Raw genomic sequence first — 23,680 nt, forward strand, 5'->3', positions numbered from 1 at the left:
ATGGCAAATGACAGAGTTATACCAAGAATCCAAGATTAATGCAGCTTGCTGGTCTTTGATCTTGTGTATGTGTGTACCAAGTAGTTAGATTTCGATCTATGGAGTGATACGAATGCTACATATATAAGTTCTAGTCAAAACTGCTATCTATAGAAATACTGTGGATCAACTCAGGAATTATTCCCATGAATCTCAGCATTTGCACACTACAAGATGGTGGGCGGTGAGAGTAGGAGGAGGAGCAGCCGCAGGAGGGAGCCATCGCCTGCCGCCCCGTCGCATGAGGAGGAGGAGGAGCAGGTGCCCCAGGAGGACGCCGAGGAGGCGCAGGAGGACGACGAGGAGGAGGCGACAGCAGGGGTTCCGCTTCCTCTAGTTCGTCGAGCGTCTACTTGCGAGGTCCCGCGAGCCTCCCTTAGCGACCGATACCTCGTGAGAGATGCCCGCTGATTCGACCCGAGGAGGAAAAGTATGTAACTTTAGAAACTAATATATGATATGTTAAAAATCAAAATAAAAACTAATAATTTTTCTTAATCACTTGGGCAGGAACTGGACGATTATGGCGAGTGGAGGTGGTCACACACGCCAAGTCAATGGCATCCTCGGTCTTCTGTGCAAGGGGCACTTCCCTGGCCTGGTTGAGTACGCCGGAGTGACGGGGCCGGCCTACTCGTTTGACCATTACGCCACTGCCCCCGATGCTGCAGATCGGACCCGCAGGGTATTCAACAACAAGGCGGAGCGAGTAAAGCAAGAGTTGTGGGTAAGTCTTCCTCGCACTACATTGCTCAATACATCGCATTCATTGGATATTCTTGAAATAATGAATGGATACATCGTTTTTGTATGCATGATTTCTTTAGATGCTAGGACGGACATAAGGCCAGGGCGGATGCGGTGGCTACCAAATGCTACAAAAAACTCATCGTGGACATGCATTACGAGGCGCGCATCCAGGCCGTCGTAACTTACCACGAGACCGTCCTTGGAACGAAGGTCACCAAAAGGGACGCAAGAAGCATGACGCTGACCCAGGACCAGTACCAACAGGTAAATACAGAACATTAATATTGATTCCTTTTGAGATTAAGTAGGCTTAATTTCATCTTCTGATATATCATGTACTTGATGGCCTCTAGATGATTCCTTATTGGTGTGCCGCGCATCCCTAGTGCTGGGAACATATGGTGGACAAGTGGTGCTCACGCTAGTGGGAGGAGACGCACAACTTGTGCCGAGAGTGGCGTTTGATGATGCCAGGTGTAGCACACCATCAAGGCAGCCGCAGCCTTAGCGGATACGCAGAAACATGGTACGCGAATTTATTTATTTATTCTAACACTCAATTCTGCATGATTTCTAATTATCTTGCTGTTTTTCTCGCAGTCGGCGTCACATGGTGGCCAGCCTTGCTCCATCTTCAAGGCATTTGCTATGGCCCACAAGGGCAAGGCGACGTCCGACGTCGACTACAACCCGGAGGACGGGCCCGAGGCGTACAGCAATGCGTCCGTCCACAACCGCCTCAGTGAGTACACATCGATGGCAAGGGAGGTCCATGGGCCACAGTACGATCCGACCACCGAGGACCTTGATGGAGAAGTCGTCATGAGGGTGGGAGGAGGCAAGAAGCATGGGAGGTACTGGATTGACGATGGCGCAATCGACTCGGCCACTACTCCCAGTCTCTCCCAGATTCGAGCAAGCAGCACGAGCAGGAGCCCAGCCATACGACCTCGGCAGGACACTTCACACCACCGGGTCGAGGCACCCGAGGTTATTCCTGATTTATTCGTCGTTCATTGGTTTTTTCATATCTTTCCTTTGCATTATTGTAACATTGGGGTGAATATATTGTAGGCCTAGTTGGAACAAGAGAGGAGGATACGGGAGCAGATGCAGGCAAAGATGGAGAGGGTGGAGGCTGAGCAGGAGGCCGAGCAGCGGAGGATGGCGGAGATTCTTCAGTACATGCAAAGCCTTGGCGCCGCTACGGGTGTAGTTCCGTCACCTTCGCTATTCGCTCCACCTCCTCAATATTCTACTCCTGTGAGTATAAATGTTTTAGTTTGTATGTTCATGCTTACGGTCAAACCTAGTGGAGTATGAAAGTTTTATTCATGTATGGTATATATTTATCTTGTCTCACACATGCAATCTCTTCTTCTTTGTGTAGAATCAATCGGCGGCATCGAACGATCCTCATGCTTCAGCGAATCCTTCATCAAATCAGTGATGATACTTGTGGTTGTTAATGGTACTTCTATTTGCAATTGTGGTTGAAGATGATGGAGCACTTGGATTACTTGTGAACTTATTTGTGATATATTGTGAGACATGTGACGTTTGTGATATATATGTGACGTTTGTGATATATATGTGTTGTTGATGATATATATATGATGTTGGTGATGTTTGTTATATATATCTTCTGTTTGTTTGGATGGGATGTAAAAAACAAATAAAAAAGGCTATTTTCAGTCACTTTGCGAGTGCAATGGCCATGACACTCGACAAAGTGACTACCTAGGAACTACCTGGGAGGCAAACATCACAGATTTGCCGAGTGCCACGGGCCAGGCACTCGGCAAAGGTCGCCTGTTTGTCGAGTGTCTTGTCGGAGGCATTCGGCACAGTGGCCACCTTTGCCGAGTGTCTAAGTCAACGGCGCTCGGCAAAGCGGGTACCTTTGCCGAGTGCTTGACCTTGACACTCGGCAAAGCCACCGTCACGGTGGCGCTCGCCGTCACGGCCACTTTTCTTTGTCGAGTGTCAGATTGGCACTCGGCAAAGAGGTCTTTGCCGATAAACTATTTACCGAACGCCCTTTGCCGAGTGTAACACTCAGCAAAGGCTTTCCCGATTATATATCGGCCTTTGCCGAGTGCCTTAGGCATTCGGCAAAGAAGCTGCCTCCGGTAGTGCAGCTTCTCGTCCAAGCAACGATCATGATCCTAAGCTGACGAAATCGTGCCCCTAGGGTTGTTTGTCTGTGTCTGGCAGATCCTTAGGACGGCAAAACAAATACGCCCTATATGCATACGACCACCTAGTGCCAGTAGTCATACAACTTACATGCATGGAACTGTGAGCCAAGCCAAGCACCTTTTTTTGACACTATGAGCCAAGCACCTGAGAAGGTCAAATAGTTGGATCGATGTTCTCGCACCGGGTAAATATTAGGCACTCCATGTTTAAGCTTCCTTGTTTTCCCTCATCTCAAATATATATTTTCGGGTACAAGCTTCTCTCTCCCTTCCCATAGGTCCCTATATATATACTCCCTCCTCCAGGTCCCCTCCAATTTAATTTTCCCAAATATGCTATGGCGGCGTTCTGGGCTCCTTAGGCCAGTCTCAATGGAGATTTCATAGAGTTTCATGAGCATTAAATATGCTGACATGGCACTGTCTTGATGAAGAGAGAAAAGATAAAAGTTTCATGGGAGTAGAGAGAGTTTCATGGGGATGAAACTCTTCTGTACTGTTTCCAAAATATGGGTGTGTTGGAAATTGGGAGATGAAACCCCCACTGAGACTGGCCTTAGTTTCCTCTTCATCCTTTTTAATTAGCTACTTCTGTCGCTCTCCGACCCTACACTCCGTTTCTTTCCCATCACAAGAAACTAGAAGATTCAGTATGGAAAAAATTATGTCATACAATTCTTCATTGATGGTGACACAGTTTCATTTGTCATTTTTCCTTGGAGTCTTCATCAGAATTTATCTACCTCATCTCTATGGACAGGCATGGTGTTTGAACAAAAAACACATCCATCGTATATTTTTTTAGATGAGTGAAATGATCAGGTTAACCGTGATGTTTACACTGAAATCTAAAAGTTAATTACTACCTGAAGAAGAACGAAATGATTAGAAGTCAATGGTCACTCTATTGCTTTATGGCAAAATAGTAGCGGTTGAGATTCATCGACTCAGCGAGATTATTGGATGCCTCACGTGTTGTGTTGTGTTCTCCATACTGCAGAAATTATATTTTCTGACATGTACCCTTCATTTTTTTTAAATGACAGCAAAAATTTTGCCGTGATTTTTGTTAGACGGGAAAAAAAGAGGTTTTAGTACAACACGGCTACTCGACTAAGCGCTTCAGCCGGGATCAAAGGAAACACCAAAACATGATAAAAAGCCTGCAACCACTCCCAACAGAAATAAAAACCAACTGAAGCGCAACCCACTATAACGCTTATGAAGGACAAAAACCACCAAGGGAGCAGCCGAAACTGAAAACCAAAACGACTAACTCGTGGCCGTTCTAGGAAGTATTGCCATGTTGTATTGGTTAGCTACTTCTCTTCCTTGTCTTCTGTTGGAATGTTCTTCTATTACGCTCCTTCCAAATATGCCACCAAAAATATATAATGGTTCCATCAAACACTTTCTTTTTTGTTTTGTCAAAGGTGGCTCCACACTTTCTCTAGTAATTGTAGAGAGAGCCAGCTTGGTTTATATTCCTGAGGTGTGTCATGTCGCACCAACTTTGAAGAATTGTCCAAGTCTCCTTTGTGAAACTGCAATCCTTGCACAGGTGCTGAGGCGTTTCAGGCTCCGTTCCACACAGCTTACATAACGGATCATTTGGCCAGTTCCTCTTGATTAAATTATTCGCAGTTAGGATTTTCCGATGTAGCAATGTCCAAGCGAAGAACCTACACTTAGGTTCTGTTGGTGCTTTCCAAATTGGAGTAAATCTGAGTTTGCTGAAGGATCCCGTGAACTGCATATTATAGGCACTGCTAGTCGTGTACTCTTCACTTGCTGTCCACCGCCACCGAATACCATCTTCAACCTCACTATTTCTTGGTATTTGTTGTATCGCCTCCCATAGTTCAACATATTCTCTGAGTTCATCAGCGTCATTAATCGGGAGCAAGTGTTCTATCCATTTGTTGTTATTCAACGCCTTGTCCACTTTGATCTTTTTTTATTTTGCACTTTGCAAATAGTCTTGGCGATATACTTTTTGCTGCTTTACCACTGATCCAGCTTGATGTCCAGAAGAATGCCGATTTTCCATTGCCGACTTGTACCACAGTGAATGCATTAAAAAGTTCGACATCTGTTTTGTCACACGGTGTGTCAAGATTGTTCCATGCTCGATCTTTTTGTTTCCATCTGAACCAAAGCCATCTCAACCTTAATGCCCTTGCAAATCTCTCAAGGTCCAAAATTCCTAGGCCCCCCTTTTCTTTTGGACGGCATGTGGTTGGCCAGTTGATTAGGGAATGTCCACCCTTGACATTTCTGGTGATTCTCCACGCCATAAGAAACTCCTTCTGATTTTATCTATTCTCTTAATCAACCATTTTTGCGCCAGGAAGGCCGTAAGGTGATAGATAGGCTGTGAGGATAACACGGTTTTTACCAGTGTTTCTCGTCCGGCCATTGATAGCAATTTTCCTTGCCATCCGGGTAATCTTGAGCCGATCTTGTCAATGAGAGGCTGGATCTCAACTTTTCTTAGTTTTCTGGCGTGAAGTGGTAGCCCTAGTTCCCCGGGAAGTTGCAGATCTTTCCCGGAAAATTTTGAAAGATTTTGCACTGTGGAGGGGTCCATTCTAATTGGGAAAATTTCCGTTTTGGCCATGTTTATCGACAAACCCGAGCATTCTCCAAAGGTATGGAAGATTCTACTCAATCTTGATAGATCATCAGCTGTTGGTGCAGTAAATATCGCCGCATCATCAGCGTACAGGGAACATCTCAGTTTTGCTGTTTTTGGTAGAACCGGCTGGAGAAAGCCTTTATCAGCAGCCATGTCAATGATGCGTTGGAGAGGATCGATTGCTAGAATGAATAGAGCGGCGAGAGTGGGTCTCCTTGCCTCAACCCACGAGCATGTTTGATGTTTTTCCCTGGCTTCGCGTTGATCATTCATTGAAAATTATATTTCCTAACATGCTAGTCCTAATGTAATTTGGCTGATAGGTTTTTCCTTTACCTCTAACGTGTTTGCTGGTCTGTCAGGGAAATTCCGGTTCCTGTTAATGGCACTACACATTTTCTCAAAAAACAATTTTGTCTCTGCACCTGCCATGCATACTTTATGGTTATTTCTGGTGCAAGGTTACAAAGGAGATTTATTGTTAGAAGGTAGAGTATGAACAAATCTGGAAGAATGTGTTGATCGAAAGATAATATTTTCTTTGGATTGATTGAAAGGCAATTGTCCTATGTGCTGTATCTTTCTGATAGTAAACCCTGTTGTACACATCTTTTGAAATGAACCGTGCAGCCGAAACTGGAGTTATTCAATGATAATATTATTCCCATTATATTGATAGAAAGGAAAATGGAATGACCACAGACTGCTAGTATACACCACAATACTCTCTCAGTCTCCCAAATAAATCAATTCCTAGAATTTGTACAAGTCAAATTATCTTAAGTTTGACTAACTTTATAGGAAAGAGTAACAACATCTATGACATAAAATGAGCACATTATGAAAATATATTCTATGGTATATCTAAAGATACTAATTAATGTCATAAAGCTTGATGAATTTTTTCAAGAAATTCAGTCAAAGTTTAAAAATTTTGACTTAAGAATCTATTTACTGAGGGATAGAGAGAGTACAATATAAAAGCACCAAAATAAATGTGTCACTGTGATGGTGATAGACAATCAGAGAGCATGCCTACAGTAGTTTTGGGTAAGTCGGAGCAAGGACAAAACTTAGCCAAAAAGAAAAGAAAAGAAAAGAAAAACGGAATGTAAGGCCCCAACACTGTAGCAGATGAGTAGATGACTTCCACTTACGATGGAAATATCTAGAAGAGCTTACACAAATGATTGACTGTCCTAGTGGGGCTAGTATAGTGTGACTAGTGGATCTGATGGCATGGGCACATGCACTAGGAGTGGTCATACTCATATGAGCCTAGCATGGTCAGCAAAGCCAAGTCATTCAATGAATTCCCTACATCAACAAATCCAGCTAAGCCAAATTATGGTGCGGTGTTGTGAATTACTGTAAGTGTAAGGTTTGGTGTCGATATTGTCCAAACAGCTCCTGTTGGTTGTTTAGTTTCTACTACTACTACTACAATATGATACTGCTAGTGCTTCCCCACTCCACCATGACTGGCAGACATTGGAACGAGTAATTTTAATTAAACATAATGGCCCGTTCTCGGTTGTGAGTGGACCCTCCGTGGAAACTAAAGCAATAGATCAAGAGGTATGGTAACCATAGAATAGCAAATTAGCAACTTGCCTCCGTTCCAAATCATAAGCCGTTCTGTTTTTTTAAAAAAAAATACATAGCTTTTACTATATAATTAGACAATATGTATTTAGATGTGTAACAAAAACCTATGTACCAAAAAAATTCAGAATAATTTACAATTTAAAATAGAGGAAGTAGTACCGACTGGTCAAATCCGTCCACTAAATTTTGATACCTTTACTAGTTGACCAAGGACCCTTTTAGTAGCTTCAAGTACCCCCAAGAATAAAGTTCCCTCCACTGAAAAGGTCTAATGCTTTAGCAATCCAGGTATTATTTTCAGTGATTCAGTCTGAACAAAGAATGTTCCTGATGAAAAAATTCACGTCACTAAATTTTCAGATATGCCCTTCTGACATGGTCTTCAAAATCCTTAGTTTCTATTGGTTCTAGTATTATTATTTCCAGCTATTTTTAGGGCAGTATTTTTATTTCCAGCTGGCAAGTTGTTGTCCTTCCCATCCTCAGCAAAGAAATATACATTCAATAAAATCGAGGCTTCGATAAGTTTTGAAGCATTGCAGGAGAAAGACTACTTGGTACCATCTAGAAATAGTATAGTCCCTAACATGAATGTGGCCATATTGTTGGGTCATCGTTGCCAAACATCTGAATGATACTAAAACCAGTTACTGCAGACAACTGCTCACATTACAGCAACATGATAAACTTGTATCTGTGGTAGATCCAACATTCCGTGGCACATTCAATGATGTAATAGGCTGTTGGACATCACTGCAGGTACTCAAAATCTTCAGTGATCCCAACCTGAATTTTTACAAGAACTTAGTCAGAACCAGGATAGAGTGCACACAAGGAAAAATCTCTTGCAAAAGGACACGAGGATACTTTACAGTTTAACTTAATACTTGGAATATAGAAACATTAAGCAGTGTTGAAAAGAACTGTCCCTAATTTTAGTTGTTCTTTGCAATGTAGATGGAGGCAAACCTCACTGCCAGCAAACAATTAAAAAAATTATCTCCCAATTACAAACTACTAAATAGTGATTAACCAATGCTTCTGAACTATGAAAAGGAAGTGCTTAGGTTGGGCGCCATCTGCAACATATCCATCATGCTCAAGCCAAACATGCACTTAGGTTATAGGTCTCTACAGAACAAAAGGATTTCAAATAAAGCAGTTTATGTGGGCCAGACCAAAAAAAGGGATATGCTTGTGTAGCATGCTCAGCTGAACTTATAACATTTGATTCACTCAGGCATCAGTACATGCTTATTGATCAGTTTTAGTGACATAAGCACCAGTGCATCTACAAGTCATACAAAGTGCCCTCTCTTCTATATCCTCCACCCCCTCTTTTAATGCACCAGTGTGCGTGGGACAGTTTCATTATTGGTGTCATCAGCAGCAGATGGCATAGAAGTACTCAGTACTCTGATGGCATGGCAGAGAACTCTGCTAATTCAATAAGCCTCTATCTATTTTTTTTTCGAACACGCAACAGAGCTATGTATCTTATATTAAAGACAGAAGAAAATGGTCACTTAATGGACTCTTTACAAACAACCAGATAAAGACTACACAACTAGTCCTAATCACGACCTAGGCCCAGTTCTTGGAGCATTTTGGCTCTAGCAAGACCTCATAGTCTCAACTCCATGAAGAATTGATGTGCAAGACACCATCAAAACACACTTGTTCCTATGATTCCATAAGGTCCAGGCCCCCAAAATCACAATACTATTGAATGTCTGGATACTAAAGACGCAGAGGCACCAATGTCCTTGACACTTGTGGCCTTGTGGGTAAATCCCATTGCATAATGGAACATATTTAATCAACTGGAAGTCAGGCAACATACTGCAAACACGAAAAGGTCAAAACAGAACAAGAAGACAGAAACATACCTCCCTGTACATATGTTCAAGTTGCTCTTTTGCTTCTGGGAATGTGGTTGAACACCATTGTTGCAAAGTGAAAATGTTGTCTGGAATATTATTGAAAATGTTAGTGTAGCCTTAGAATGACAGCAATTGGACATATATCTAGGGGAGTTCATTAGCAAAAATATGACCTGTCCACCTGTTAGCTGCTGAATAAGCAACGTCAATAGCATCCTCTGCAATTACCAGCATATAGTAATAGTTAAAATGAGGGGAAGATGTGCATCACAGATTCAGATCAGGTAATGATATTGCTAGAACTAAGATGAAAAGATGCCATGTGAAGAAAATTAAAACAGATGTATGTATCAAAGACAGCAATATATCAATACAAGAGTTGTATAAAGAGGCCATCTCATACTCATTGCTTCTACTGAAGCTGGATCACTATCTGCATATGCATCCAGTTCCTCCTGAAATTTTTATAACATTGTTGAGCTGTAGATAGGACTAAAACAACCATAGGATAGACCAACGAATATAATGGCACCTTGAGTTTCTTATGGTGTAGCTCTACAGTCTTCAGCTCCTCCAAAGCAGCTTCCCTCTCTTCCTATAACAACACAATTAGTTCTTGTGTCGAAATGATTACTGCACATCTTGACAATATGCATAATAACATACAGAGTCTTCCCGGCCTCTTTTCAAGTTGTCTCTATGTTCAACAAGCTCCATGTAACGCTTTCTAGAGTTTGAAAGATCAGATTCCAGCTTGTTGTAAGTATTCCTCAGCTACAAAGGATACATTAGCTCAATCATCATCAGCTATGAAGTTAGAGAATAAGGGAGATAAGTCTTCTTATCGTGATAGAGAAAAACAAGGGTAATAAGGGAGGAGTAAAAAGTGCAAAACAATGCGCAATAGAGAAAAACGTAGGACCCCTATATTCTTCTTATCATGATTTGTTGGATTTTGTTTGTAACCCTAGAAAAAGTACAGTCGCCCTCCAACCAAATGGTGTAGGCAATCGCAAATGCAGCTTTCTTCTTGCAAAGCTTCTATGAAGTTAGCTTGTATCACATTTTTAACAGCATCAGACTATATGTTAAGAGGTTTCGCACCTTATCACGCACACAGTAAATGTAGAAACATTATCCAAAAACAAGAACCTCTTCTGACTTCTGGCCTGCTTACTTTAGACATGTCTTACTACTCGTCATCAGAAAATCATAGAACAAAGATATTGTATATTGATACCGGATCTTATTGTCAGTTATTAATTAAGATCAGCAACTTATGTACCACCAATTCATCATAGTATGCAGAGAAAGAAGATTTGAGAGGAATAAGTCTACAAGACCTGGTTCCCAGCACAACTTGGAAGACTCCAAAAGTACACCTGCAAGAAAACTATTTTAGGCTGGGAGCTAGAGAAAGAAGGTTTTATGAATAACAAAATATATTTGTTTGCAGCACACACAATATGTAAAGCTGCAGTTATATGCAAGAGCAAGCAGTTGGATAATACAGGAAACTATTTCTGAATCACTGATAACTTAACTCAATGCCAAACTCTTAATGCAAATGGTTACACCATTGTGTTAGCAGTCGAACTACTGTTGCTCCATGCTACAATAATAGAGACTGAAAAAAAGAACTTACAGAAGTCCCAATTTTGTCTTTCAAGACAAGATCATCATCCACCAGGCTTTGCACCACATCCTTCACAGACTGACTAATCACTCCCTTTTTAGGACCCATTTTCTCTAGCTCCTTAAGCTAATAATGGCATATGGGAAGAATTATATTTTATGGCATAGGAAAAACACATTGTACACAACAAAACCTAACAGAATAGAAGCCAAGTAGCAAAATCCACAGGAAAGTTAACTAATATGCACATGAATTTCCAATTTTAAGAAAAAAAGTGGCATCAGCATTTGAACAATCCTATGGAAAAATGATTGCATTAATATAAATGGTTGTGGATTGAAAAGAGAAGCTACTGCTATTATCAAATGAGACAGATCAGTGATCCTTCCAGGAAATAAATTAGGAAGCATGATCGTGTCAACTTAGAATCAAATAGAAACTATTAGTAAACTGCAGTAATTTGATTGATACAGGGCAAGCCAATTGGTATTCTTTATTTCAACCCTCCAAAATATTTAATACAACAAATAGGCAGAAAGGGAGAAATGCAACTACTGCCACAGTAACAAACAGAGACATTTTCACATTTGGAACAGAAATCATAAGTTCCTTGGACACAGTTAATACAGTAACACTGAAATGAACATAACAAATTGTTGTCTGAAGAATTTACCAGAAAGAAGTCCTGGCTCTCATAAAATATTTGAAGCATTTGCTCCCGTTTCTCCTCCAACGAAAGCCCCCTCTTCTTAGACTAAGCATCACAATGGGAAAGGAGGATCAGTCTATCCATTATCTATTTTTTTTCACAATACGTAGGTCCTTGTTAAAACATGAAACAAGAGATGCTGTAAACAGTGGATCTGAAAACAACTTTATGGTACTATATGTACATATATACAGCAACGGAGTGAATGCACATCTTCAGATTATTTGTAAAGGTAGCAACCGACAACAAGTATCATCACTCCAACACTTACAGTAGATACATATATACATACATAACAAAAGTCCAAAACAAATAACTTAGACTGGAGTGCAACGGATCCCGACTAATACATGGTCTCACTTGCAGCCATGTATGTCACTGAGCAAGTTCATCTAGTCATACAGACTCTCTTTTTTTTTACGGCTCTCATCTAGGTACAGCTGTAGTATCTGTGCATGTTCATCTAGTCCCCAACACACGCGCACACCTCACTCACACCACATGTACACAAACAAGAGTACAACTACACTTAGATCTGAAAACCACGTCCTTGAAGAGATCACTGGGACCATCCATGGCTCCGCAGGCGATGGATGTGTCGCATTATTTTTGTGGCACCACACGTGAGAGGCTAGAAGAAATTATTGGGGACAAACCCCGGTGAGAATCGCACTCATGCCTGCTGCGTGCACACCGGCCCCACAAGCCACCCGAGCGCTCGCTCGGTTCTCGCCATACAGACTCTCTTAACTGCTAATCATCTGATCCACACCTGAAATTTCGTATACCTGTAGGAATTATTGCTGAAAGACCCGTACCACCAGAGGCCCAAAGTTGACACGGACTCTCTTAACTGCTAATCATCTGATCCACACCTGAAATTTTGTATACCCGTAGGAATTATTGCTGAAAGACCCGTAACACCAGACAGCCAAAGTTGACACGGACTCTCTTAACTGCTAATCATCTGATCCACACCTGAAATTTCTTATATACCCGTAGGAATTATTGCTGAAAGACCCGTAACACTAGAGACCCAAGGTTGACACGATGCCTCTAACCTATTATCACTAACCTGGTGGCAGTTTCTCACTGGCGATTCAGTGGAAGTCTATTGCAAGCAAACGGTGGGAAAGAACACAAACCCAACCCTAAACGACCCAAAAATGCACCATTCCCTACACGTGCCCCTCGAGGCGAGATCAATCGAAGCCAGAAAAAAAAACAAATATAAGCCCTACAACCAAACAGAGGCCTTTTAAAAAAAAAGACACAGGAGCCGTGGATCTGCCTGCTGGGGTGGATGAGGTAGGGTTACGGGGCGGCGCTTACCATCCCGACGGGGCTGGCGGCGCCGACGAGGCGGACGAGACGAGGCGCGCGGCGGATGCGGCGAGCTTTTCTTGGCGCCCAAACGGAACGGAGATGACTTGACTTTGGGCGGAGGGCGGCTACGGTCTACGGGTACGGAGTCCAAACTCCAAACCGACCTCAGGATCCGTTGGGCCCCTGCCGCTCTCTCCGACACAGCTCAGCCTACCCCAGCCCAGGCCACTCGCGACCCGCGGCAGCGCCTCCTGCTTTCCTCGTCCACCCGGCCGGACGGCGGACGGGGAAGGAAGCTGCTGGTAAGTCTGGGCAAAATACCCGATACCCATTACCCGTACCTAAATTATTCGAACCTAGACCCGAATTATCCAAACCCGAGGTACCCGATCCCAAATTCGGATAGCGATTTTCATTACCCGAAATTAGTTTGGATAATTCGGGTAATATCCCCCGGTACCCAAACTACCCGAACTACCCAAAGATTTGTTTTGTCTTTGTATTCATCATGTGTTGTTAGCTGAACCATTTAACTTATCACTTTATTAGAATATAATTCTCTCTATTTGAATGAGTGACTGTAATATATTATTCTCTACAAATTGCTATTGAAATTCTATACAAATTGCTGCTGAAATTATGTATAGATCGCTACTGAAATTTAGTCTAGTTTGTTGTTTTCTGTAAATTTGGGTATATCGGGTAATACCCGAACCCGAACCCGAATTATCGGGTACCCGAATTTGCGGGTAGTGTTTTTTTAGAAGTAATATCGGGTAGCAATTTTTATTACCCGAATTTTGAATTATCCAAATTATCCGACGCGAAAAAATCGGGTAACCCGAACGCCCAGGCTGAGCTGCTGGTGTACTCTTCTTCTTCTTTTTTTCTCAAATTCTAACGCACGGCCGGTCGCTCGCTGTGCGTTGCGCGCGACGCGTGCCAGCTCACGCAGCCACGCGCGACCCAGCACCCAATTTCCGCTCGTCACGTAGAGCAGCAGGAGCTCGCCAGCACTAGTTTTTTTCTTTCCTGCATGTGTCGGTCCAATAAAGCTGAGATGTATGTCACGAGATTTCCAGAAATTGATGGACGTCACATTAAACACTGTTTCCGTGTTGTTCATTATATAATTTTAGTCTTTAATCTCCTTTTTTTCTCTTCTCAATTTCAGTTTTTTATTTTGAATGCCGTTTTTTCAGTTTCTATTTTCAAGTTTTTTTTAGTGTTTTTTAGTTTCGGTTTTCAGTCAAGTTTTTTTATTTTTTTAGTTTCATTTTTAGTTACCCTTTTAGGTTTGAATGCCTTTTCTAAATTCTGCATATTAATTGCATCACCTACCATGTATAAGTTGTCACAAAAAGATAGTCATTGCATACATAAGTTGCCACAGAAAAAATTACCCCCACCTTAATACCTTATGCAACAGCTTTTACTTTTAGGTTTGTTGCAATAATTTGCCCCCCAAGTTGTACTACTATGGTATTATATGGTAATAACTCCTTTTGATATTTTTTTGTCTCCCCCCAGCTTATGCATACTATGTAATAACTTTATTTAGTATATTTTTGGATCAACAACTTTAGTTTTACATGGTAGTAACTTCTTTTGATTTTTTGCCCCCCAAGCTTGTGCATACCATGTAAAAAATTTAGTATATTTTTGGAGTAGCAAATTTACTATTTCATGGTAGCAACTTCTTTTATAAATCTCCTAACATATTTTACACATAAATTGCTGCTGAAATAAAATTCTTTGAAATATAGGCAAGTGGAGTCTTGTTCGTCTCATTACGTAGAACGTAGCGGTGTAGACGGAATTGAAAAGGGATTTCAAAAATTATAGCTGTTCAAAGAAAATGGTGTGCTTTTTTTTTTTTGTCTGTGTCAGCTGACGTCACACCTGCCGACAATGGAATTGGTCTGGGCGCCTGGCAGACCAGTGGAGTGGAGCGGAGGGGTTCGCGCTCTCCCCGCTAAGCGCGGCAGTCGCGCGTTAACGTGGCCCTTTTTTTTGAAAAGAAGCTGCTGGGTTTTTTTAGCACGGAAAGAAGCTGCTGGTGTTCACAAAGCATGCTGTTGGGCCCTGTGTGTCCTCGGTCAGGGCCTAAGGCCTTGTTTAGATCACCTACAAATTCCAAGTTTTTTCACTCTCTCTTTATCACATCAATGTTTAGCCGCTTGTATGGAGTATTAAATGTAGGTAAAAAAAATAACTAATTACACAGTTTAGTTGGAAATCACGAGATGAATCTTTTAAGCTTAGTTGATCCACGATTGAACAATATTTACCAAATAAGACGAAAGTGCTACTATTCATCATGTTGATATTTTTTGCGATCTAAACATGGCCTAAGAATGTCTATCGTTCTTGGATTAAACGCAAAAGGCCCTTTTGTCCTTTCCACGTTTCAGAGAACATTTTTAGCTCTAGCAGCTCCGCCGTCGATCTACTACACCAAAACCATAGATCTGCCCCCAACATCTATCAAATTGGTAGAGCACCTCACTCAAGTTTCGTGCGCCACTGATTATATAGAGAAAAACGGTTCGATCTTTTCTTTCCCGTCTTCTTTCTCGTCCCTCCACGAACCACGCCCCCCGCCCCCACCCAGCGCCACTCCTCACGCGCTCGCTGCGCGGCCAAGGTCGCGCCCGCGTCTGGCTCGCGGTCGACGGCGCCGTGCTCGTGCCCTGCGCCCACACTTGCAGCGCCCGAGGCCTGCTAGGCCTGCACCCTCGCTCGTAGCGGCCGGCTGGCCGTCCCACGCGGTGGCGGCCAGCCTACTCGCTCTGGCAGCCGGTGCCCATGCGGCAACTCAGATCTGGCAACTGCTGCTGCTAGGAAGGTCAGGCCTGCTCGTCTGCGCCCACGGCAGCCGGGGGCGGCTGGCGGTGGCCGAGCCCGCACCATGCGATGGTGGCCAGTGCTCGTGCCAGCGTGCCAATGGGCAATGGCTGTCCCTGCTGGGGCAGCCTCAATCTGAGGCCCTCACCCGTCTTCAGCACGTCTTCAGGACGGCGGCGAGGTACACATGTTCGTCTTCGGCGATGGACGGCAACGACGGCTGAGCCGCCTTCATGTCAGCAGGATGTGCCAACGACACAACAAATAAAAGTGTGCTCATGTTCTTGTGTGTGTGCATCAGTTGAACTGATTTTTGTAAACGTTTCTTACCCTTAGCTTGGTAGAACTCGTGTTGATAACGTGTTAGAAATCACGTTCGTTGGATTGCACACAAGCACAGGAGAGACACACAGAGTTGGGAGGAAGAGGGAGCCACTTTCTGTATTTCACTTTCATCTCATTGAGTTATAGTTGAGAAAAGGACCTCCTATATAGCAAAGGAGGCTGGGTAAAAACCCTAGCTACAGTGTGTGAAATGCTTGACTTTCTCCTTTCTCTCAATAGATTGTGGCCAACATTTCAAAGTCGGATCATACCTCTTTTTAGACTTTGGTCTACAACAATTTCATGATTTTTTTTCAAGACTGAACTAACTACAACCACTAACAAGCAAGCCTCTACGCTACACAAGTTTTTAAACAGAATGGACATCCTTTGGGTTCAATTGATTTGGGAGAAGCGTTATAAGAATGGAAAGCTGCTTTGCCTTACTAAGAAAGGGTCCTTTTGGTGGAGAGGCTTGTTAAAGCTTTTGCCAATATTTAAGGAAATAGGACGGGTCCAAGTCAGGAATGGGAAAAGCTGTTTTCTCTGGTTGGACAAATGGCATGATCAGCCCCTAAGCCAAGATATGCCAGAACTGTGTTTCTTTTGCTACAAACAAGCTAATTTCAGTTGAGAAGGCTTACTCAGATTGATCTACCTCCACTTTTCAGTCTCCCACTCTCTCAGCAAGCCTCCCAGCAATTGCAGACCTTAGAACAAATGTTTGCAGAACCCTCTTGTCACTGAGGACAATATTTGGAATTACAGGTGGGGATCTCATTTCTCCTCATCTAAAGTCTACAAATTCTCGGCTGGCCACTTTGAGATAGATCCTGCTTTCTTGTGGCTTCGGAAAAGTTAATAGAAAGTGTTTTTCTAGCTTCTAATCAAGGATAGACTAAGCACCAGGAATTTGCTGGAAAGAAGAAATATGGAACTTGAATCTTACAATTGTGAACTTTGTAGCCTGGCAGTTGAAGAAAGCTCAGACCATTTATTTCTTGATTCCCCATTTGCCAGACAGTGCTGGGGATTATTGGACTAGATATCCCTGATAATTCAAGCTTCCCATCAGTGGTGTCTATTCTTAAAGAACAATTATTCAGAGTTGTTCATGGTAGCAATGATACTTCTAAGCTGGACTATCTGGACAGCTAGGAATAAGCTGATTTTTGAAGGGCTGCAATGGAGTATGCAAGACTGCAGAATTTTTTCTCAACAAAGAGCTGCTTATGGCTAGCCATAGAGTAAAGCCCAGTTTAAATCTTCTGTTTGAACAATGGACTGCAACTCTGCTCTGATAGCCGATGTCCTATCTCTGTTTATTTTGTTTTTCTCCTTCTTTATCTCCTGAGCTTCTTCCCTGAGCTCTGCAAGCTTTGTTTTCTGTGATTAGTTTTCTGATTTCGCTGTAAACTTTGCAATCTATGTGTTGCTTTCTTTTTTAATAAAGCCTTCATGTAGGGGCCTCAGCCCCTCCAGCTCTTTCAAACAAAAAAACAGTTAATATGGCAGGAAAAAAAATTCAACGATATTAACACTAAAAAAGAGCATAAGCTTGCATCCGCAACTGACCAGATTAACATCGTACCACTAGCCAGTCGCATGGCCCCGCGCACATCGAAGAGGAAGCCGTCGTCACCGCATGAAAGAGGAGCAGCGAGCGATAGGGATGAGGCCACCTTTGTCCTCGTCGTCGTTGGCCGTGTGCGCCTACGTGGTGCCGTGGTGCGAGTGCTGGCGGCGGCTTTCACGGCCGTACGGCACGGAGGGAATCGGCCGAGGCTGAGCGTGGTGGCTGGCTCAGCTGGCTGCACCTGCACAGCCGCACAGGGCGCCTGGCGCGTGCGGTGCGGGCAGGACGCTCCAATACGTTTTTTTTTTCTTTGAGTGGAGGCCAATACGTATTTGATTGAAGGGAACACGCGTATCGTATGGTCCGAACTGGAATTTGTTTTTTTTTTAGAAAAGTATGGTCCGAACTGGATACGACCCAGCTAAGAAAAAAAAAGGCCTTAAAAGGCCCAACCGAGGATACGCGCCCACGCCCAAGTACGTCGTGACCAAGCCGCACAGCACGCCTGCCCTTCCGCACTCGCCGGCGGCCGGCGACGCAAATCGGCTCGCCGGTGACGCGGCACCCCCCTCCCGCTTCCTGGTCTTCTTCTCCACGCATCCCTCGGCGTCGAATCGGCCGGCGGCTCCATCCCCTGCAAGATTCAACCGGCGGGCGGCGGTTCCATCGCGAAGAAGTAAGTTCTTCGTCTCCTCGACTCCTCCCTGCTAGGCAATTTCTATGATTGTGATTTTATTAAGTCGCTGAACATCACCTATTTACCGGTAGTCTAGTAATATGTTATTCATATGTGTAATTATTATTATTAAAAAAATTATCCTAGCTAGGATAGCTTATCCGATACATAGCCATGGTGCATGGACCATGGATCATGTAATCCTGCCTTACGGAAATAAGATCCACCCCATCTTAGATTCATGTTGCCTATGCTAGGTTCACTCATCTTACCAAAGATAGCATTTTGCTTGTGGCTGCGTGGCACAATTTACTCCACACATTATATATTAGCTCCAACTGTTGGGCTGCCTAACCAAAGGAGCACTATTAAACTTTTTTGTTTTCTTGTATCTTGCTAATAACATCACTTTCCTATATGTTATGTTTGGACAGCGTTCCATTTACCCGGAAGATTGCCTTTACGTTGTCCTTAGCAGCTGGGATTGTTGGGATTTAGCAAGGACATTTCCGAGACTCTATTTGAGTAAACAAATTTCTACATCGAAAGCCATGAATTGCCCTGAATATAGCTCTCTCCCAGATTTCCGTTGTAGCCCATGGATTATTGCTCAAAACAACACCAAAACTGAGACACTCATCAACCTTTCAATGGACGCTTCTTTGAAGCTAGTCTGCCAATATTTAAGGGGAAAACGTGTCTAAGATGCTTTAGAGATTGGTTGCTGATGCTTGACGAGGGAACCTGAGAGTGCTTCCTTGGCAATGTCACTTCCTATTCAAAGATTTCCCTTCCTCCATTACTTGACCCAACGGGCGTCTCGCCGGTGCCACCCGGGACCACCCCTTACGCCACCTCTCTGGCCGCCGTCGTCGCCCTCCGGCGTGCAGCTACGGCGGCCCGCACAACCGGCAACCACCGCAGCTCCCTTCCTTCCTCCCCCTATTCCTCCACCACCCCTCCTCGCTCCACGCTACTCCGGCGGTCGGGTGGCCTTGGAAGGGCGGATCCGCCTCTCCCGGTCACAGATCTGGCCTCACACAGTGGTTGGTGGCCTCAACCCCCCCCCCCTTCGATGGGGCTCCTCCCGGTCCGACAGCCGCCATGCGCACGAGGGCGCGTGGGGAACTGCTTCCGGGCACCCCACCTCCTTCCTCCTACGAGTAGGCTGGCCGGCAGGGCTGGATCCGCCCTTCCTGTCTCTGGATCTAGCCCCCCGCGGCTGGTGGCGGCCTCCTCCCCTTGCTGTGGCGTGGCTGCCCTCAGGCTTCGTGGCGCGATCTGCCCTCCTCCGCCCCTGATCTGCCCTCCTCCGCCCTGATCTACTGCTTTGTGGATGGTGGCGCGACGCTTCTCCCCCTGGTGGGGGCGATGCCTTTGGATGCATGGCGCTCTGGGCGAAAGCTCAGTCCGGTGGTGGTCGGGCGGACAACGGTGACGCCTTTGTCGCCACATACCTCCCTAGAGGCGTCGTTCTCTGAGCCCCATGCTCCTGTGCCACCAGCGTCATCATGCAACACATTCCTCTGTGGGTTCTCAAATGGCAAAGCCTACACAACAGACTAGTCTTTGTAACTGTGATCACAGACCTCAACACTTGCCACCCTACATGGTATATTCACTTAATGATAAGGAAAACATATTGTCGGGTTCATAAACCCGGGGTCCCTCGGGGACCAGCTTCCACGCCAAGGCTCGGCCTAGAAGAACGGCCTTTTCTTCCTTCTGGATCGACTCGAAAGTCTAAAACCAATAGACCAGAGCACTCGCTTCAGGCCCAGGACGCCTTCGGCCCATCTCTCCGACCGGAGCACTAGCTTAGGATCAGGCCAGCTCCGAATGGCCTCTCCGATCGGAGCACTAGCATCAAGCCCCGGCTGCCTCCGCACGTCCTCCACTCGGAAAGCCTGACCCAAGGACCGCCTTTGACTCCGACCCCGTGTCTCCGACTGGGATTCATAGAAAAACACCGCCATCACTATTCTTCGACTGGCACGCCAGAGCCGACTAGGGACCATCCGACCGGGGACGCCCGCTCAGAAAGAACCAGAAGGCATGCGGAGAAAGGCAAGGCATGGCTCACAAGTCAACACCACTGTACCAGGGACCATACCCTGCACGAAGCAGTGCTCTGTAGCCACCCTGACACAAAGTATTGTAGGGGCCGCTAGAAACTCCCATATGGTAAGCCCCCTCCGTGTGTCTCTGGACATCGATTGCGGTATGTGCTTCAGGATTTGCCATACTGGGTGAACATAGCACAGCTCCTCACATGCCACTAGACATCCAAAAGTATGTTGCAGGTACCGGTGTCATCCTTCCTGAAGAAGATAGCTCGACCTTCCGTACACATCTGACATCCTACAGCAGCATCGACAGTGTTGGGGGGCTTCAACCATTATCCAGTTTTCATCACCGTAGGCAGCAAGACTTAGAAATATCTGTACTCTCCCCCTCTCACCTATAAAGCCATCCCCTTCATCTATAAAAGGGGATGCGCTCCCTCCCCCGATGGGGAGATCGACTTCTTCAAGCTTAGACTCACTAGATCGACACCAACCCCTTACAACCATAGTACCACCGAGTTCTGACCGCAACCCTTCCGGTTGGAGCCTTCCAAACCTCTTGTATACCCCCTCCTTTCTCCTTCTTGTTTGTAACCCCACTACAGATTTCGAGCACCTGGGCTCAAGAATAAAGTCACCGACCGACCCCAACTGGACATTGGGCACGTTGCCTGAACTAGTATAAATCCTGTGTCATTGAGTGCTAGGCCACCTCTGATCACAACGTACAGCAAAACTACAAATATTTACTAGTTGGTCACTTTCTGCACCGACAGTTGGCGCCGTCCGTGGGGAAGATGCTGTACGTTCAACACTCTTTTGGTCATCGGATGGCCCATTTTTCCGCCACCCCCGCCGTGGCGGGCTCAGTGGATACGATTCGCTTCGGCTCGCTGGAGTTCCCCGCACTCTCGCCCACCGGGATACGGGTTCCACCCGCCTTCGAGCCATTCCAGGCCTTCCGCTTTGGGAGCCTGGACTTCATCACCGACCGACTTGACGTACTCCACCTCCACGAGGAGGCTCGCGACCCGGCACCCGTCGGAGGGACATCCTCCATCGACTCCAGGACGCGCAACTTCGATGGCACGGCATCTGCGCTTCATTTCGAGCAAACTCTCTGCTCAAACCTCGCTGTGAGTAATATACATGCAGTTATTTACTTACTACGCTCTATCTTCCGCCAAATACCCGGTGGGTTACCATTGTCCCCATCGTAGCCGCCATACGGCCGGTTCCCCTATGGCCTTGCGTCTTCCGCGGACGCATACTCCTGGGGACTCCAAAAGGTGCTGGCACCGCACCCTCTCATGTCTAAGTTCGTGGGGATGGCGAGCTATGCTCCCACCTATTTCCTCGACATCATGGACGACGACGTCGGGAGTGATGGCTCTAGCATCGGCGACGTGGCACCTAGCCACCGTCGGTCCCGGGAGTACGCTGTGGCAGACGCCCTGGAATAGCCGCTAGGGGTAATGGTGTCCTTCTAGACCCACGCCCCGCTGGGCCCCCACGTGGGGACCCCTGAGCTCACACGTGAGCACGGGGAGGATCTACAATGACAGTGGCCGCATCAGCCACCAACTGCACCAACGCGCTCGGCACACCACACTGTGTCCCGTGCACATAGACCGGCGAGCGGCGCTCGGGGTCACGCCCGTCAGCCCCAGCACAACACCTCGGTTCGAGGGACCAAACCCCGTAGTTCGCTCGGGCCAGTCAGAACGTTGCCGCCGTGGCAATGCTCCCGCGTGACCTGCCCGAGCCGAACAACCCTTGTGGACGAGCAATCCACTAGAACCTTCGGGCACTGTTGGAGACCGCCGCCGTTCAGCAAGCGGAGTGCTCTGTGTCGCGACGTCGACTCATGACCTTGCTCCTCGTCCGAGGAACAGGGACACAGCAGATGGGGCACTACACCCTGTCATCGCCACAACCACCGATTGTGGCATAAGAAGCCGCAAATGCTCCTCATCTTGACTTGACGACCGCCCCGTACCGACCGCCTATCTACGCGTGGCTCGAGCCGAACCAAGACACGCGCAGCGTCGACCGGAGTTCTAGCCCTAACAGCCTGGAACCATGGACCTTTGTCCAACACCCCCAGCAAGCGCCTTTTCTGCCGCGCTTCAATGAGGGCCGCGACAAAGGTAAGGCCAAGCGCCAAGATCAAGACGAGGGCCCCTCCACACAGAGGGGAAAGAAGAATAGAAAGGATCGCCGCCGACCGACCAACTCCGCGTTAGCCGCCATAGCAGATTACGCGGGCACTCAGCCCCAGCAAGACCCTCTGGGCCATTTTCACGAGCTCATGGAGAGCCCATGCACCAACCACAACTATCCCGTCAACCATCTCTACAAGGACTGCCAGCTCCTCAAGCGCCTGCTGAGGTAGGCTGGCAGGCCAAAGGAGGAAGAAGACGGGGAAGCGCTGACAGAAGGACGACGACGATGACGCCCTCTCCATGGACCTTGGAACAGCTATGTCTTTTCTTCTTTTCCAAAGTTTCAGTCTTACCTTACTTAGCGAACGCTACTATAAGAGCACCCCGACCTGAACACTTTTCGGCTCGGGGCGCTCGGGGGCTCCACTAGGGGGCTCTACTACCCCTTTGTTGTTGTTTTTACCTCAAGTACTCTTTTGCTTTTGTATGGAGAAGTTCCTACCCTAAAGAGGGGGTAGTTCGTTCCTTTATTTTACCTTACGTAACTTTGCTTTTGAACATTTCGACTGATCGCACCTCGCCTTTTCCTATGGCTACGATCAGCCGAGCCTCGCGAGCCACGCCTCGGGCTCGCAAAGTTGTGACCTACAGAACAAACAGGCAGGTACGAGATAGAAAGAAATTTAAAACAAAATTATGCTAAGGGAAAACTAAGGAACGAAAGGGAACAAGCTTCCCCGAACGGAGCGACTCCATCACAAGAACAAAAACCAATTGTAGTCATTAAAACACACCACAAAACATCTTACACGGGCGCTTCCCCACAAACTTAAAACTTCCTACATTTACTAACTACTATTATATTTTTACATGCTACTAGGCCGACCTGGCGACATCCGACGACGGTGCAACCGACGAAGGCGCAGGCTGCTCACTTCCCGACGGCACGGCATCCGACTCGACCAAAACCGGGGCGACATTCACCTCCGACCTAGGCTCCTCGCCATCCGAGAGCTCTGCAGCATCCTCTCCATGCGCGCTTTTGGCCAGGTCTTCACGACGGACGTCCATCACCCACTCGGCGTAGACTTAATCTGCCACCGACCGTGCGTGCGGCAGCAAGTGCTCCCCGATCGACTAGATGTCCGCCATGCTCATGCCTTCAGCGTATCCGCTACATATGGTGGCGAAGTCCAGGTGCGGATGGTGTGTCCCCACCACGGTCAGCACCCCCGA

General features: G+C 46.0%; 1 protein-coding gene across 1 annotated transcript; it reads right to left on the minus strand.

Annotated features, from left to right (window-relative positions):
• Positions 1–7,718: 7,718 nt before the first annotated feature.
• Positions 7,719–13,094, minus strand: LOC136545973 (meiotic nuclear division protein 1 homolog). The gene is made up of 10 exons (XM_066537950.1): positions 12,797–13,094; positions 11,429–11,509; positions 10,765–10,881; positions 10,463–10,501; positions 9,786–9,893; positions 9,652–9,714; positions 9,523–9,574; positions 9,293–9,337; positions 9,126–9,205; positions 7,719–8,022 (listed from the first exon to the last, which is right to left on the minus strand). Exons 1-10 carry the CDS (start codon positions 12,797–12,799, stop codon positions 7,987–7,989), a joined length of 624 nt encoding a protein of 207 aa, XP_066394047.1. The 5' UTR covers positions 12,800–13,094; the 3' UTR covers positions 7,719–7,986.
• Positions 13,095–23,680: the final 10,586 nt, after the last annotated feature.

This window comes from Miscanthus floridulus, chromosome 3, assembly GCF_019320115.1.
Source record: "Miscanthus floridulus cultivar M001 chromosome 3, ASM1932011v1, whole genome shotgun sequence".
NCBI lineage: Eukaryota > Viridiplantae > Streptophyta > Magnoliopsida > Poales > Poaceae > Miscanthus > Miscanthus floridulus.

Bases quoted from the DNA above. Each gene is read 5' to 3' on its own strand.
- LOC136545973 (XM_066537950.1), bottom strand. The intron at 9,715-9,785 runs GTATGTTATTAT...GTGTTGTTATAG, and splicing joins AAAGAGGCCGGGAAGACTCT to GAAGAGAGGGAAGCTGCTTT. The intron at 9,575-9,651 runs GTGCCATTATAT...TAAAAATTTCAG, and splicing joins TACACCATAAGAAACTCAAG to GAGGAACTGGATGCATATGC.